General features: G+C 47.7%; 1 protein-coding gene across 1 annotated transcript in view; it reads left to right on the top strand.

Moving 5' to 3' along the window:
• Positions 1–15,801, top strand: part of LOC144479634 (uncharacterized) — a 29,786-nt gene extending 13,985 nt beyond the window's left edge. Inside the window, exon 5 of the mRNA XM_078198598.1 lies at positions 12,948–15,801. Within this exon, the coding sequence (XP_078054724.1) occupies positions 12,948–12,995 (48 nt within the window). The 3' untranslated portion in view covers positions 12,996–15,801. The remainder of the gene's footprint in view (positions 1–12,947) is intronic.
• Positions 15,802–17,596: the final 1,795 nt, after the last annotated feature.

Genomic DNA, 17,596 nt, shown 5'->3' with positions numbered 1-17,596 from the left:
CTTGTAGACTTCTACCTCAACCTCTGTCGTTCCTGTGAGAACAAGCCAAGTTTCTCCAACCTCTCTCATAGCTAGTGCCCTCCATACCAGGCAACATCCTGGTAAATCTTTTCTATACCCTCTCTAAAGCCTCTACATCTTTCTGGTCGTGTGGCGACTAGAATTGAACACTATATTGAACTTTAGTTGGATATATTCATGGAGGGTTCAGCACAGACTGCCAACCACCCAGCTCACACTCCCACCATTGTCCAACCGATATGTTAATTAAAGATAACCTCAGGGCGGGAGTGAGAGACGATATAGGCTCTAAGGAGCAGAATGTGGAATCGTTGTGGGTGGAGATAAGGAATAGTAAGGGGAGAAAGTCACTGGTGGGCGTGGTCTATAGGCCCCCAAATAATAACTTTGAGGTGGGTCGGGCTATAAACAAGCAAATAATGGATACGGGCAAAAACGGAACAGCAATAATCATGGGGGAATTTTAACCTGCATATTGATTGGTTGACTCAAGTCAGACGCGGTGGACTTGAGGAAGAGTTCTTAGAATGCTGTCGGGATAGTTTCCTCGAACAGTATGTTACAGAACCTACGAGGGAGCGAGTTATCTTGGATCTGGTCCTGTGTAATGAGACAGGTAAAATTAATGATCTTCTTGTGAGGGATCCTCTTGGAATGAGTGATCACAATATGGTTGAATTTCTAATACAAATGGCGGCTGAGAAAGTAGGGTCCCAAACCAGTGTCCTCTGCTTGAACAGAGGCGAGTACAATCGGATGAGGGCAGAATTGGCTAATGTAGACTGGGAGCGCAGACTAGTTGGTAGGACAGCTGAGCAACAGTCGCGGATTTTTAAGGAGATTTTTCTCAGTACTCAGCAAAAATATATTCCTGTGATAAAGAAGGAATGTAAGAAAAGCCGTGGATAACTAAGGAAATAAAGGAGAGTATTAAATTAAAAACCGATGCATAAAGTGGCCAAAACTAGTGGGGAATTAGGAGATTGGGAAAGCTTTAAAAAACAACAAAGAACTACTAAGAAAGCAATAAAGAAAGGAAAGATAGATTATGAAACTAAACTAGCACAAAATATAAAAAGTGATAGTAAAAGTTTTTACAAATATATAAAAAGGAAAAGAGTAGCTAAAGTAAATGTTGGACCCTTCGAAGACGAGAAGGGGGATTTAATAATGGGAAACGAGGAAATGGCCGAGGCCTTAAACAAGTTTTTTGTGTCGGTCTTCACAGTAGAGGACACAAATAGCTTACCGAAAATTGACGGTTGTGGGACTGTAGGGGGTGAGGTCCTTAAAACGATTACTATTACTAAAGAGGTAGTCCTTGGTAGGCTAATGGGACTAAAGGTAGACAAGTCCCCGGGCCCGGATGGAATGCATCCCAGGGTACTGAAAGAAATGGCAGAAGTAATAGCAGATGCGTTGGTTGTAATTTATCAAAACTCGCTGGACTTTGGGGAAGTGCCGGCTGATTGGAAAACAGCTAATGTGATGCCACTGTTTAAAAAAGGAGCTAGACAAAAGGCGGGTAACTACAGGCCGGTTAGCTTAACGTTCGTAGTTGGGAAATTGCTGGAATCCATCATTAAAGAAGAAATAGCAGGACACCTGGAAAAAAATGGTTCGATCAAGCAGACGGAGCATGGATTCATGAAGGGAAAGTCGTGTTTGACAAATTTACTGGATTTTTATGAAGATGTAACGAGTGCGGTTGACAGAGGGAAACCGGTGGATGTGGTGTTTTTAGATTTCCAGAAGGCGTCCGATAAGGTGCCTCACAAAAGGTTGCTGCAGAAGATTAGGGTACACGGAGTTGGGGGTAAAGTGTTAGCGTGGATTGAGGATTGGCTATCAACAGGAAGCAGAGAGTTGGAATAAATGGGTGCTTTTCTGGTTGGCAGTTGGTGACTAGCCACTAGTCTGGTGCTGGTGCCGCAAGGATCGGTGCCGCAAGGATCGGTGCTGGGGCCTCAACTGTTTACCATATACATAGACGATCTGGAGGAGGGGACCGAGTGTAGGGTAACAAAGTTTGCGGATGACACAAAGATGAGTGGGAAAGCGAATTGCGTGGAGGATGCGGAAAGTCTGCAGAGAGATTTGGATAGGCTAAGTGAGTGGGCGAGGATCTGGCAGATGGAGTATAACGTTGACAAGTGTGAGGTTATCCACTTTGGAAGGAATAATAGTAAAATGGACTATTATTTAAATGGTGAAAAATTACAACATGCTACTGTGCAGAGGGACCTGGGGGTCCTTGTGCATGAATCGCAAAAACTCAGTTTGCAGGTGCAGCAGGTGATCAAGAAGGCAAATGGAATGTTGGCCTTTATCGCGAAGGGGATGGAGTATAAAAGGACGGAGGTCTTGCTGCAATTGTACAAGGTACTGGTGAGGCCGCAACTAGAGTACTGTGAGCAATTTTGGTCCCCTTATTTGCGGAAGGATATATTGGCTTTGGAGGGAGTACAGAGAAGGTTCATCAGGTTGATACCGGAGATGAGGGGGTTAGCTTATGAGGAGAGATTGAGTAGATTGGGCCTGTACTCGTTGGAGTTTAGAAGGCTGAGGGGTGATCTTATAGAGACATATACGATAATGAACGGGCTAGACAGGGTAGAGGCAGAGAGATTCTTTCCACTTAGAAAGGAAACAAGAACTAGAGGACACAGCCTCAAAATAAGGGGGAGTCAGTTTAGAACAGAGTTGAGGAGGAACTTCTTCTCTCAGAGGGTAGTGAATCTCTGGAATTCTCTGCCCATTGGAGCAGTGGAGGCTACCTTGTTAAATATGTTTAAGTCACAGGTAGATAGATTTCTGATCAATAAGGGAATTAAGGGTTATGGGGAGCGGGCGGGTAAGTGGAACTAAACCACTATCAGATCAGCCATGATCTTATTGAATGGTGGGGCAGGCTCGAGGGGCTCGATGGCCTACTCCTGCTCCTATTTCTTATGTTCTTATGTCCATCCTCACAGCGCCTACGTTTACCACGACCAATCAGAAAGCGAGTTGACCTGTTGTTATCTGATTGGATGATTCCTAACTGTCTTTTCCTTCCCCCATCTCCAATTGCCTTTTCCTGTTGAACAAATGAAAATGTGCAAAGATATTGAGGATTAAAGCAACTTAACGCCCGCTTAGTCTCCTCCCGGTGCTGTTCAAAGCAGTGTCCGAGATGTCAATCTCTCATTCCTCAACATTCCAGTGTCGCCCTGGAGGGCAGAAAACCCGTTGGAATTATAGAATGGTAGCTGCACAGGAGGAGGCAATTCGGTCTATTCTGGCCGCACTAACTTTCTGTCAGAGCAACTCACTCTCCCGCCCACCTTTAGACCCGCAAATTCTTTCACTTCACATAATTACCCAATAGAGTTTAGGAAAGTGCTGATTGGATCTGCCTGCCGCAGCTTTCAGGCAGTGAGTTCCAGATCCTAAACCACTCGCTGCCTCAAAACAAAAAAGGGGTTTTCCCATGTTGCTGCTGTTTCTTTCACCAATCAGTGTCCTCTGCCTCTCGACTCTCCTGCCAATGAGAACAGTTTCTCTCTTTCTAGACCTTGGGAAGGGATTTTCCGGCCACGCTCGCCCCAAAACCGGATAATCCCGCTCGAGGTCAACGACCTTTGCATGGTCGGGTGCCCCCCCCCCATCGACAATCCCCCCCTTTCCCGGTCTGCTACGATTCCTGTGGCGGTCAGGATGGGAAAATTGCCCCCTCTATCTAGCTCTGTCCAGACCCCCTCATGATCTCCTCTTAACCTTTGCTTTTTCAAGAGAAACAGATGCAGGTTTGACCACATACCCACATTTCTGAAGTTCCTCATTCTTTAATGTGTTCTCTCCAATACTTCCACATTCTTCTTAAAGGATGGTGCTCAGAATTTGACGGAGTTGTGGCTGAACAGGGCTCGATACAAGTTTCTCATAACTTCCTTGCTTTTATAAACTTGTTTCTATGTATTGAGTTAAGGATCCCATTTGCTTTTCAGTGCTTTCCGAACCTGCCCTGTCACCCTCAACGATTAGTGCACATATACCCCCGGGTCTCTATGCTCCTGCATTCCTTTTAGACTTATATCCTTTAATTTATTTGCCTCTCCTCATTCTCCCAACCAAAGTAAATAACTTCACACTTCTCATAAAATCCCTACAGTGCAGAAGGAGGCCATTCAGCCCATCGTGCCTGCACTGAACACAATCCCACTCAGGCCCTGTCCCCAAAACCCCACATATTTACCCTGCTAATCCCCCTGACATTAAGGGGCAATTTAGCATGGCCAATCCACCTAACCCGCAAATCTTTGGAGTTGTGGGAAGAAACTGGAGGGCCCGGAGGAGACCCATGGGGAGAACTTGCAAACTCCATACGGACAGTATCCCAAGCCGGGATTCGAACCTGGGTCTCTGGCGCTGTGAGGCAGCAGTGCTAACTGCTGTGCCACCGTGCCGCCCACTTTTCTCAATTAAATTTCCCACTTACTGTCCATTCCACCAGCCTGTCTAAGTTCTTTTGAAGTTTGCCACCGAGAAGGACAAGGGCAGTGGATACCTGGGAACACCGCCACCTAAAAGTTCCCCACCAAATCATTCACTGTCTTGACTTGGAAATACATCGCAGTTTCTTTGCAGTCGCTGGGTCAAAATCCTGCAACTAACTCCCTCCCTAACCACATGGGCTGCAGTGATTCAAGAAGGTAGCCATGATGTGGAGATGCCGGCGTTGGACTGGGGTAAACACAGTAAGAAGTCTCACAACACCAGGTTAAAGTCCAACAGGTTTATTTGGTAGCAAATACCATAAGCTTTCGGAGCTTGCTGCTCCTTCGTCAGATAGAGTGGTCTCTGTTCTCCAACAGTGGAGAACTGTTGGAGTGCAACTGTTACAGTGCAACTGTTGGAGAACAGAGACCACTCCATCTGACGAAGGAGCAGTGCTCCGAAAGCTTATGGTATTTGCTACCAAATAAACCTGTTGGACTTTAACCTGGTGTTGTGAGACTTCTTACTGTGATTCAAGAAGGCAGCTCACCATCACCTCCTCAAGGGCAATTAGGAATGGGCAATAAATGTTGACCCAGCCAGTGATGCCCACAACCTGTGAAAAAATAAAAATAAATTCTCATCGCCGTTTGTGATGCTTCCATGTGTCATCTGCAAATTTTGAAATTGTGCCCTGTGCATCCAGATCCGAGTTATTGTTAACTGTAATTCTCAACTCTTCCCGGGCTAGGGTGGGTAGCTTTCTTACCCTGAGATTGAGTAGAATGGGCCCTTGTTCTCTGGCATTTAGAGAAATGAGAGGTGATCTCATTGAAACGGGAGAAGTGCTGAGAGGGTTTGACTGCCAGAACTGTACGCAATAAAGTTTATTTATTAGTGTCTCAAGTAGATTTACATTAACACTGCAATGAAGTTACTGTGAAAATCCCCTACTCTAGTTGTGCAGAGTCTGGAACACAGATAGGAGGATTTTATACAGAGAAGAGGAGAAATTTCTTCGAAGGGATTGGGAATCTTCGTGATTCTCGGCCTGAGAGGGCAATGGATCCTTATTCGTTGAGAACGTTCAGGACTGAGCCAATAACCTTTGGGCAATAAGAGGGTGGGCAGGAAGGTGGGGATGAGGTGGAAGATCAGCCAATGATCTTACTGAATAGCCTAGCAGACCCGATGGGCCAAATGGTCGCCTGCTCCTATTCCTCCTGTCCTTATATCTTATCTGTCCTTATGATCTTATTGAATGGCAGAGCAGGCTTGAGGGGCTAGATGGCCTACTCCTGCTCCTATTTCTTATGTTCTTATATCATTAAAAAATGACCCATAGATTCAGGGATGCTTACAGCGCAGAAAGAGGCCATTCTGCACGGCAGCACAGTGGTTAGCACTGCTGCCCCACACTGCCAGGGACCCAGCTTCAATTCTGGCCTTGGGTGAATGTGTGGAGTTTGCGCGTACTCCCCTGAGTCTGCGTGGGTTTCCTCCGGGTGCTCCGGTTTCCTCCCACAGTCCGAAAGACGTGCAGGTTCATAGAAAATCATAGAATCATAGAAACCCTACAGTGCAGAAGGAGGCCATTCGGCCCATCGAGTCTGCACCGACCACAATCCCACCCAGGCCCTACCCCCATATCCCTACATATTTTACCCGTTAATCTCTCTAACATACACATCTCAGGACACTAAGGGGCAATTTTAGCATGGCCAATCAACCTAACCCGCACATCTTTGGACTGTGGGAGGAAACCGGAGCACCCGGAGGAAACCCAAGTAGACACGAGGAGGATGTGCAAACTCCACACAGACAGTGACCCAAGCCGGGAATCGAACCCAGGTCCCTGGAGCTGTGAAGCAACAGTGCTAACCACTGTGCTACCGTGCCGCCCTTAGGTTAGGTGGATTGGCCATGCTAAATTGCCCCTTCATGTCCCAAGATGTGTAGGTTAGGTGGATTGGCCATGGGAAATGTGTGGAGTTACTGGGACAGGGTGGAATGGAGGGACTGGATAGTGTGCTCATTCAGGAAGTCAGTGCAGAGTCGATGGGCTGAATGGCCTCTTTCTGCACATAGGGGTTCTATGGATCTATGGCCCCTTATGTCCATGCTGGTCAATAAAGATCTGGCTACACTAATCCCATTGGTTAGCACTGCTGCCTCACAGCGCCAGGGACCCGGGTTCAATTCCTGGCTTGAGACACTATCTGTGTAGAATCTGCACGTTCTCCCTGTGTCTGCGTGGGTTTCCTCCGGGTACTCCCACAGTCCAAAGATGTGCGGGTTAGGTGGATTGGCCATGCTAAATTGCCCCTTAGTGTCAGAGGGATTAGCAAGGTAAATGAGAGTTACAGGAATAGGGCCTTCGTGGGATTGTGGTCGGTACAGACTCGATGGGCCGAATGGCCTCCTTCTGTACTGTAGGGATTCCAGTGCTTGGTCCATAGCCCTGAAGTTTACAGCAGTGCAAAGTTACGAGAGTTTCTGTCTCCACCACCCTTTGAAGTAGTGAGTTCCAGACTCCCTCCACCCTACTGGAAAAACTGCCTTCCTATCCACTCTATCTCTGCCCCTCACAATCTTATGCCCCTCTCACAGGCCTGCTCTCAACCTCTGCTGCTCCAAGGAAAACAGCCCCTGCCTATCCAATCTTTCCTCATAGCTCAGACCCTCCATCCCAGGCAGCATCCTGGTGAATCTCCTCTGCACCCTCTCCAGTGCAATCACATCCTTCCTATAATGTGGTGACCAGAACTGCACACACTACCCCAGCTGCGGCCAAATCATTGGCTGAGACTAGGGGGCAGGATTTTGTGGCCTCACTCATCCTGAAATTGTAAAATCCTGCCCGAGGTTAATGGACCTTTCCATGGTTCACCTCTCGTCTGCTCCAATTCCCGTGGTAGGCAGGGCGGTAAAATTCCAGCCTAGGACTTGGTCCAGCTGTGATGCTGAACACATCCCCTTTAAGAATATTTTTTTAGCCACAATATCACCTGACTAGAGCCAATCGGCCCAATCAGCATTTCATCTGGAGTTGGCAGAGTGTTTCCTTTCTCACAGTGAGCTGTTTACAAGATGTAACTCTTGTTACTTGAATGGTCAATGGTTTGACCTTCCTTCCCGCCCAGTTACAGGTTATATCTTTCGAGAGGATGATGGGAATGAATTTCCATCCATGGTCTGGAGTGGCTGGAGCAGGAACAAATAATGACCATGGATTTCAACTGACCCAACACGACTCCCCGCCCCCCCCCTCCCCCCCCCCCCCCCCGCCCCCCGCCCATATGGGGCAGGGCGTGGGGTGAAGGGTCTCAGATTTTAGAACATAGAACATAGAAAAGCTACAGCACAAACAGGCCCTTCGGCCCACAAGTTGCGCCGAACATGTCCCTACCTACTAGGCTTACCTATAACCCTCTATCTTACTAACTTCCATGAACTTATCCAAAAGTCTCTTAAAAGACCCTATCGAATCCGCCTCCACCACCACTACCGGCAGCCGATTCCACGCACCCACCACCCTCTGAGTGAAAAACTTACCCCTAACATCTCCTCTGTACCTACTCCCCAGCACCCTAAACCTGTGACCTCTTGTGGCAACCATTTCAGCCCTGGGTAAAAGCCTCTGAGAATCCACTCTATCAATACCCCTCAACATCTTATACACCTCTATCAGGTCACCTCTCATCCTTCGCCTCTCCAAGGAGAAAAGAGCTAGCTCTCTCAACCTATCCTCATAAGGCATGTCACCTAATCCAGGCAACATCCTTGTAAATCTCCTCTGCAGTCTTTCTATGGCTTCCACGTCCTTTCTGTAATGAGGCAACCAGAACTGGGCACAGTACTCCAGGTGGGGTCTGACTAGGGTCCTATACAGCTGCAGCATTATCTCCCGATTTCTAAACTCAATTCTTTCTGTATTTCTGCGGATATCTGCAAAGATCCAGCAGTGTTGATAACGAGATCTGCATTGTGTTCTCGTCATGAACAGTATTCTCCCCTTGCGTTACAGGAGTGAAACTGAGCTTGTGTGGCTAATCTCAAAGGAGATTGAGCCTGGTTGTGAAAGCAGGTCCATCACTCAAGGCCAATTTCACCCCTGCCTATCAGAAAATATTGAGGTTCTTTCCTATGGAATAGAGAAAGCGGAGAGTGACCTGATCGAGGTTTTTAATACTGTGAAAGGGTTAATGTAGAGAAGGTGCTTCCACTTGTGGGTAAGTCCAGAGTTGGGGGCCAAGATTCATAGAATCCCGACAGTGCAGAAAGAGGCCATTCGGCCCATCGAGACTACACTGATAACAATCCCACCCAGGCCCTATCCTCGTAACCCCAAGTATTTACCAATGACCAATCAACCTAACCCGCACATCTTTGGAGTGTGGGAAGAAACCGGAGGAAACTTACCCGGACACGAGGAGAATGTGCAAACTCCACACGGACAGTCATCCAAGGCCAGAGTTGAACCTGAGTCCCTGGCACTGTGAGGTAACAGTGCTAACCACTGTGCCACCCTGCCACTCCTTTGTAATACCAGAAACAGGCTATTCGGCCCAACTGTCCCGTGCTGGTGTTTATGCTCCACACTTGTCTCCTCCAGCCCCTCACCTGCATATCCTTCTATTCCTCACTCTCCTGCATGCTTGTCTAGCTTCCATTTAAGGTGTGGGAGTGAATTCCACATTCTCCCTGCTCTCTGGGTAAAGAGGTTTCTCCAAAATCCGTGATTTATTTATGGAGCGATGGATACATGCTGAGTTTCGGTGCTGTATATTCTTTGTAAACCCGATGTTCCTGTATTCTGCCCCCTCTTTTTCTAACTCTTTCCTCTACCTTTGAGTTACTGCTGCTTTCTGGTGCTTTAACACATTTCCCCTCTTCTCCCCCTCACCCATTCCACATCACAATTCCTGGTTTGTTTCCTCTTCCCATCCAGCTGGAAGCTGCTCAACTCCACCTTCCCCTTTCTAATCCTCTTCCAAGGGCGGCACGGTGTCACAGTGGTCAGCACTGCTGCCTCACAGCGCTAGGGACCTGGGTTCCTGGTTTGGGTCACTGTCTGTGTGGAGTCTGCACATTCTCCTCGTGTCTGCATGGGTTTCCTCCGGGTGCTCCAGTTTCCTCCCACACTCCAAAGATGTGCGGGTTAGGTGCATTGGCCATGCTAAATTGCCCCTTAGTATCCCGAGATGCGTAGGTTAGAGGGATTAGTGGGGTAAATATGTGGGGTTACGGGGATAGGGCCTGGGTGGGATTGTTGTTGGTGCAGACTTGATGGGCTGAATGGTCTCCTTCTGCACTGTCGGGATTCTTTGATAATCACAGTTCACAGGCTTGTAAAATAAAAGCTAAGGGGGTAACATAACCAAAATGTGTGTGTGAGAGCGAGTTTGAGTGCGTGAGAAACTGTGTATGTGTGTGTGTGTGTGCGTGAGAATGCATGTGTCTGATAGAATGCATGTGCATGAGTGAGTGTGTGCGGGTGAGAGAGTGTGCAAGAGCATGTATGTTGGTGAGTGTGTGTTATTCTGAAGTCTGGTAAACAGCTCCATTGGAATTAAAACCTTGAAGTTGATCTTGATTCTGGGTTGCTATCCCGCTCTCACTTGGTTTATGTTACCACTTAGAGTCGAGATCTACTCACCAGCTTTGAAGGTGATCCTTATTTCCACTTTAAGATGTCCTTTGACCTTGTCATATTACCAAGTTTTTACAGCACAGAAACAGGCCATTCGGCCTGACTGCCCTATGCTGGTGTTTATCCTCTGCATGAGCTTCCTCCCACCCCCTCTCCATCTCATCCTATCAGCAGCTCCCACATGTGTTTATCCAGCTTACCATTCAATGTATTAATACAATTCACCTCAACTACTCTCCACGGGAACGAGTCCCACATTCTCACCAATCCCAGATGAAGAAGTTTCTCCTCAATTCCCGATTGGATTTATGGTCCCCGGTCCTGGTCTAACTCCCTGCAAATGGAAACCTCTCTACACCCACCCAATCAAAGCCCCTGGTTATTTAAAGCTCGCTATCAGTTCCTCCCTCAGTCCCCATCCATTTCTGGAGAAACAAGCCCCAGCCCGTGGAACGTTTAAAATCCGCTGAACTGGTTTCGCGAGGAATTTTTTGAGATTATTTTCCTGCTCGTTTTCTCTGGGCTTTTTCTATCCCTTCCTGAAGCTACTGGAAAGGGGGAGGGGGAGGAAGTGTCTGGCTGTGGTGCTCACGTCATTCTGATTATGGGATGGGTCTGAGGCACCTGTCGGTCTTCATTCGTGTCAATCAGTCTTCACATTCTCCAGTTGTGTTGTAGACCGGTCACACTGTCACTGCATTGGAATATCACCATCATCCATTGGTACAATGGTGCCCCCTATCAGTCTCAGCTAATACTGCACTCATTGGAAAACAGGTCGATGGTGGGCTGATTCAAGCTATTTAAAGTGTAGCCTTTTAAAAAATATACATTTCCACACTCCTGTTCCAATCCTGACAGATGCACAGCTGATATTTGCACACCTTCCTCTTGTTTTGTCCCACGTCCAAAGGAATATCTAATTGTCTCGACTGTGAACACAAGCACTGACTGGTCGTTATACCGTTGGAAATCTCCATTTCACTCTAGCAATAGTGGTGCCAAGATATGAATTCTTTTTTATTCACTCATGGGACATGGGCATCGCTGGCTGGCCAGCATTTATTGCCCATCCCTAGTTGCCCTTGGAGGGCAGTTGAGAGTCAACCACATTGCTGTGAGTCTGGAGTCACACGTAGGCCAGACCAGGTAAGATCAGCAGATTTCCTTCCCTAAAGGATTTTTCCAACAATCGACAATGGTTTCATGGTCATCAGTAGATTCTTAATTCCAGATATTTTTTATTGAATTCAAATTCCACCATCTGCTGTGGCGGGATTCGAACCCGGGTCCCCAGAACATCAGCTGAGTTTCTGGATTAATACTGTAACAATAATACCACTAGGCCATCACTTCCCCTTGTATCTGGGCAAGCTTCTCTTGTACATTTCCTATATTCACACAGAACATACAGCACAGAAACAGGCCATTCGGCCCAGCAGGCCCATGCTGGTGTTTCTTCACAAGTCACATCCCAACCTATGTTACCTCACCCTATCAGCATAAACCTCTTTCTCCCTCATGTACTCATTCAGCTGTTCTTTACATGGATCGATTCCAATCACCTCAATCGCTCTCTCTGTTAGTGAGTTCCATATTCTCCCCACTCTCTGCATGATGAAGTTTCTCCTGAATTCCCTATTAGATTTACTAGTGACTATCTAGTTTTGGACTCTTCTCGCATGCTTCTTGGCTACAAGAGTATGCTTATTATCTGGTTGCAATCCTCCCATCTCTGGTTCCGAATCCCTTTGTGTGACCCTTGACCTACTGGACCATTCTCCTGATTCCCCCCAAATGCCCCACTCACGTGTCCTCGCTACAACCTCACTGAGTTGAAATTGAGGCCGGAATTTTAACCTGTGGCAGGTCTGGCGAGCCGTTCACATCGGCAGGACTGGAAGAGCTTGTCGGTGTGAGGGGCTGGGAACTGCCAGCCAGAGAGGCAGAGCCTTGGCTCCTAATTCAAGGCATTTCTCTGAAGAATTTGAAAGCTTTGGCACTCCTTCTATCCCTCCTTCCTTCTGTCCCTCCTTCCTTCTGTCCCTCCTTCCCTCTGTCCCTCCTTCCCTCTGTCCCTCCTTCCCTCTGTCCCTCCTTCCCTCTGTCCCTCCTTCCCTCCGTCCCTCCTTCCCTCCGTCCCTCCTTCCCTCCGTCCCTCCTTCCCTCCGTCCCTCCTTCCCTCCGTCCCACCTTCCCTCCGTCCCACCTTCCCTCCGTCCCACCTTCCCTCCGTCCCACCTTCCCTCCGTCCCACCTTCCCTCCGTCCCACCTTCCCTCCGTCCCACCTTCCCTCCGTCCCACCTTCCCTCCGTCCCACCTTCCCTCCGTCCCTCCTTCCCTCCGTCTCTCCTTCCCTCCGTCCCTCCGTCCCACCGTCCCTCCGTCCCACCTTCCCTCCGTCCCACCTTCCCTCTTCCCTCTGTCCCTCTTCCCTCCATTCCTCCTTCCCTCTGTCCCACCTTCCCTCCATTCTCCTTCCCTCTGACCCTCCTTCCCTCTGTCCCTCCGTCTCTCCTTCCCTCTGTCCCACCTTCCCTCCATTCCTCCTTCCCTCCATTCCTCCTTCCCTCTGCAACTTTGTGGAAACTCCAAACTAGCTAGCCCCTTGTTGATTGGATGGCTTGTCTACATGTGTGGTGTCCTGGGACACTTACTTAGACTGCTCTAGGGAAACAGGAAGAAAAGAGTGTGTGTCCAGTCCCTCTCGGGACAGGGGTGGGGGGCAGGACAGTTTTGTGTGCCTTACTGCTGAATGAAATACTTACACCCATTTCCATTTTGTTCTTTCAGAACAGTTTAAGTGAAGAAGCTCCATTTGCTCAGTACCCGCCCAAGTAACCCAGACTTGACCGGCTTGACCGCATGAGAATGTTCTGGAAAGTGATATGGCGCTTGATTGGCTGTTGGCAAACTTACTCACCAGTTTATCTCATCTCACTCACTCATTTTCTTACTGCTATGCCCATCATTGCACGGTTAACCCTTTCATCACGGGGACTAATGGAGCTGTAACCTTGTAGATAAGCCTGCTGGCTAGCCTTAGAATGTGGACTTTGTATTGGATTTGATAACAAAAAGCTTCTAATTCTGCGCATGAAGCCGCTGTAATTGTTTGGGTCTTGGCTGTTTGTGACTGTCCATTTTTTTCCAATTTTTGGTGTTGCTGGTTCTTGAACTTTAACAGGTTAAAGTTTGAGACAAAATGTTTTCTTGTTAAACAAAGTGGATTTATTATTTTTTTTAACGTGATTTCTACCTTTAAGGGGTGTCTGTTCCAGCGATCTCGCTGACCCAAATGTCAATGATTCAGACTTGAGTTTGAGTTGAGCATCCCCAATAAAACCCCCATTTTACCCTGACCTCCAGCACCCCTCAGGCCCTCAGGACATGGCCAAGTGCTCCAGGGCCCCTGAAGCACTATCTTCAGAAGGTGGTCACTGTCGTAAAGTAGGTGAACGCAGATGCCAATCTATGTAGAGTAAGATCCCACAAAGAATGACGACGTGAATGATGGTGAGACCCCTAGTTGTTTGCTTTGTGATTTAGTGCTGGTATCTTACCTGCTCAACAGTGACAGGGGGCAACGTGCCAGGAAGGACCATTTCTGGCCACTTTCCTGCAACTTTCTGCACCTGACCTTGCAACAACTTGAATTTATAGAGAACCTTCAATGTAATAAAATATCCGAAGGTGTTTCACAGGTGCCAAAACCAAAGGAATGCACATGGAACCACATAAAAATATATTAGAATGTGTGGCCAAAAGCTGGCAAAGCAATAGGTGCATCGGTAAGATGGAATCAGAGATAGAGAGGCCCCATTCCAGAGCTTAGGATCCAAGCAGCTGAAGGTACAATTGGAGCAATGTTGGAGCAATAGAACTCGGGAATGCATAGGAGGTCAGGATTGGAGGGGTAAAGAAATGTGGACGGTTTTAGGGTTGGAGAAGGTTTATCAAGACCAGGAGCCAATGTCACTCAGATAGCACAGGGGCAATGGATGAATGGTACTTGGTGTGAATTAGGATTTGGGCTGTCAAGTTTAGGAAGAGCTCGGGGCAAGGTAGAAGGCTGGCTGGGAGTGGACTGGTTTAGTTCAGCACATCTTTGGAGTGTGGGAGGAAACCCACGCAGACACGGGGAGAACATGCAAACTCCACACAGTCACCCGAGGCCGGAATTGAACCTGGGTCCCTGGCGCTATGGGGCAGCAGTGCTCGCCACTGTGCCACCTGATGTGACTCATTTATCCAACAAAAATCTATCAATCTTGGTTTTGAAATTTTCAGTTACACTTCCCATCAGTGTTCCCAAGCTTGAGGATGATCGGAGAGCAACCTATGATCATTTTCCTGTGGAGGTAACAGGCACTATATCAATGTAAGCCCTCCCCCTCTATACACTCATGGACACTGTCACGGGGGGGTGGGTGTAGTGAATGGGTCACATGTCTATGCTCCCTTGCTGTTGTTTCCATGGTGATGATGTGCCTGACTCAACCAAATGGGAAAAGCCATTTTCTAACTCGTCCCTGCCCTTAGAATATAGGAAATAGGAGGAGGAGTAGGCCATTCGGCCCCTCAATCTGCTCCACCAGGCAATGAGGTGATGGCTGATCTGATTGTGGCCTTAACTCCACTTTCCTGCCTGTCTCCCCATAACCCTTAACACCAAACTCAGCCTAACCGAACTCAGCCCTGAATATATTCACTGATGTAGCCTCCAACGAGGGGAGGGAATTCCAAACACCAAGGACCCTCAGAGAAGAAATTCCTCCTCACATCCATCTTCAATGAGAGACCCCTTTTTCTGAAACAGTGCCTCCGGTTCTAGATTCTCCCACAAGAAACAGGAGCTGCAGGCTTCACAAATTGCAAATCCTACACAAGTGTGAAATCTACAGCATAACCTGTTGTCTATTATTCTGGTTTAAGATGCCATGTCCTTCCGCCGACCTTTTTGTTTTGGTTTAAGTCATTCCCAGGGCAGGATTTTCCAGCCGTGTTTACCCCAAAACCAGAAAATCCTGCCCGAGGTCAACGGACCTCTGCATGGTCCGCTCCCCGCCCGCTGATTCCCATGGCGGGTGGGATAGGAAAATTCCCCCCCCCTCCTAATCTCCAATTAAATCCCCCTCTCAACATCTGTAACCATTATCTAGACCCAACCCTTTAGTAACCTTTATTTTGGTAATCTTGGGCATTGCGCAAACTGTACTCGACCACGTCAGGACACATTAGACCCAACTGTGTAATTCCCTCACATCCAGGGGGCCTTGCACTTGTTGCTCCTGAGGTGAATTATCATTCATGAAGTGAAGGCTTGGCTTGAAGGCACTTCTGGATCACCCCGAGTTTGTGAAAGGCTCTATAGAAATAGGAGATTGCATTGGTGGATCAGGCAGACAGAACTGTACCAGAAACAGGCCTCGGAGCCTGTGCAAGGCCAAACAGGCACTGACAACTATAATTGGAAAGAGCGCTTGAATTTAGTAAGACGCCAGTGATACAGTAATTACCCGAATATTCGGACATTGTAATGTTTAATCGTGTTATGAAGGAAACTTTATTTTTCTTTGCCATGGGAGAATTTGCTCAATTCCATTTGTAAATCTGACATTCATCAATAAACATTGTCTTCACTTCAGTGAGAGCTGGTTATTCGGGGAAAGGGAGAGAATCTGTTTGCTGTTACCTTTGATTCTAATTTTACACATGCCAAGTGTTGTCAGCTGTTTGGAAGTGTCTGTGTAAGCACAATATTCAAACTCTAGATTATATCTTTGCTGCTTTCTCTCGTGTTCCTCCATGTTAGTGACTCAGCCGGAAGACAGAAACTAGGGCAGCAGACAGCTCCTGTTCCAACATCTGATACCCACATCCAGCTCATTCCAATTCCAACCCATCCCAACACCCAACCCTGTCCAGCTCATTCCCATTCCAACCCATCGCCATCCCAACACCCAACCCTGTTCAGGGGAGGTGATGGCCTAGTGGTATTATCGCTGGATGATTAATCCAGAAACTCAGCTAATGTTCTGGAGACCCGGGTTCGAATCCCGCCACGACAGCTGGTGGAATTTGAATTCAATAACAGTTATCTGAAATTAAGAATCTACTGATGACCATGAAACCATTGTCGATTGTCGGAAAAACCCATCTGGTTCACTAATGTCCTTTAGGAAAGGAAATCTGTCATCCTTACCTGGTCTGGCCTACATGTGACTTCAGACCCACAGCAATGTGGTTGACTCTGAACTGCCCTCCAGGGCAACTAGGGGTGGGCAATAAAGGTTGGCCAGCCAGTGACGTCCATGCCCCACGAATAAATAAAAAAGAAAGCTCATTCCCATTCCAAGCCCACTCCCACATCCCACCAGACCTAGCTCACCTCATTCCCATCCCACTGGAGTCATGGTCCCAGTCTTCACATCCGTCACATACACCAAACCCCCAACTCCAGTCCTCACCCTCTCACCCCCAGCAACACTCAGATCCTACCTCCAGTCCTGACCCCAACTCCCACTCCCCCTACCCCCATCCCCATTTCTTACACCGATCTCCTCCCCGGTTTATGAATGGGAAATCAGATTTAAACCAGTGAGCTGTGTTTTCAGTGGTACTATCCCTGAGCTAAGCAAGTAGCAGCCTATAGACGCACTCCACCGGCAGAGAGCAGAGTCAGCAAAGAGCTAGGAAGAGTGATCCTCAGGTAAATTGTGCATTGTACAGGAACACGTTTTTGTGGAGATGGAGAGAAGGGGGACCACAGAGAAATATAATATCCCACCAATCCTCACCTCATCTCCCATATCCGGTGAGGGGGGAGAATTAGGAAAGTGATTCATCTTGCAGACAAAGATTTAAGAATGTGTTAACTGTGGAGTGATATTCCAAAGAATCTAGTCACTCACCCAGGTCCTTGTTCTTTCTTGGTTAGACTCTGCGGCTCTTCATTTTAGTTCCCTGTGCCAGATGAGGGTTGGAGGTGGGTAGGGAGGGCAGGGTGGGCGAAACAGTTGAAATGTCGGCAATTATAATTCCCCCCCACCAATTCCAGTGCCCCTTGATACAGTCCCAGTGTGAACCTGCTCTTGGCAGCAGCCGGATACATGAGCAAAGATAAAAATAGAATACTGCAGATGCTGGAGATCTGAAATAAAAACAGAAAATTCTGGAAATACTCAGCAGGTTTGGTAGCATCTTGTGAAGCAGTCAAACTCGACGTGATGTTTCTCTCTGCACAGACACTGTCAGACCTGCTGAGTATTTCCAGCACTTTGTTTTTCTTTCTTTAAACAAGTGGGGACCCAAGCTTTAGTTCATGGTCTGAGCACGAATATCTTCCCTGCCAGGAGTGTGGGAATAGATTCCATGAGGCAGTTGTTTTAGAAATCTATACACTGTGTTTGAAGTGTTCTTGTGAGGCGGGAGGAGGGATG

The sequence above is a fragment of the Mustelus asterias genome, chromosome 26, assembly GCF_964213995.1.
Source record: "Mustelus asterias chromosome 26, sMusAst1.hap1.1, whole genome shotgun sequence".
Classification (NCBI taxonomy): domain Eukaryota; kingdom Metazoa; phylum Chordata; class Chondrichthyes; order Carcharhiniformes; family Triakidae; genus Mustelus; species Mustelus asterias.
This window is presented reverse-complemented; position numbering and strand designations above follow the sequence as displayed.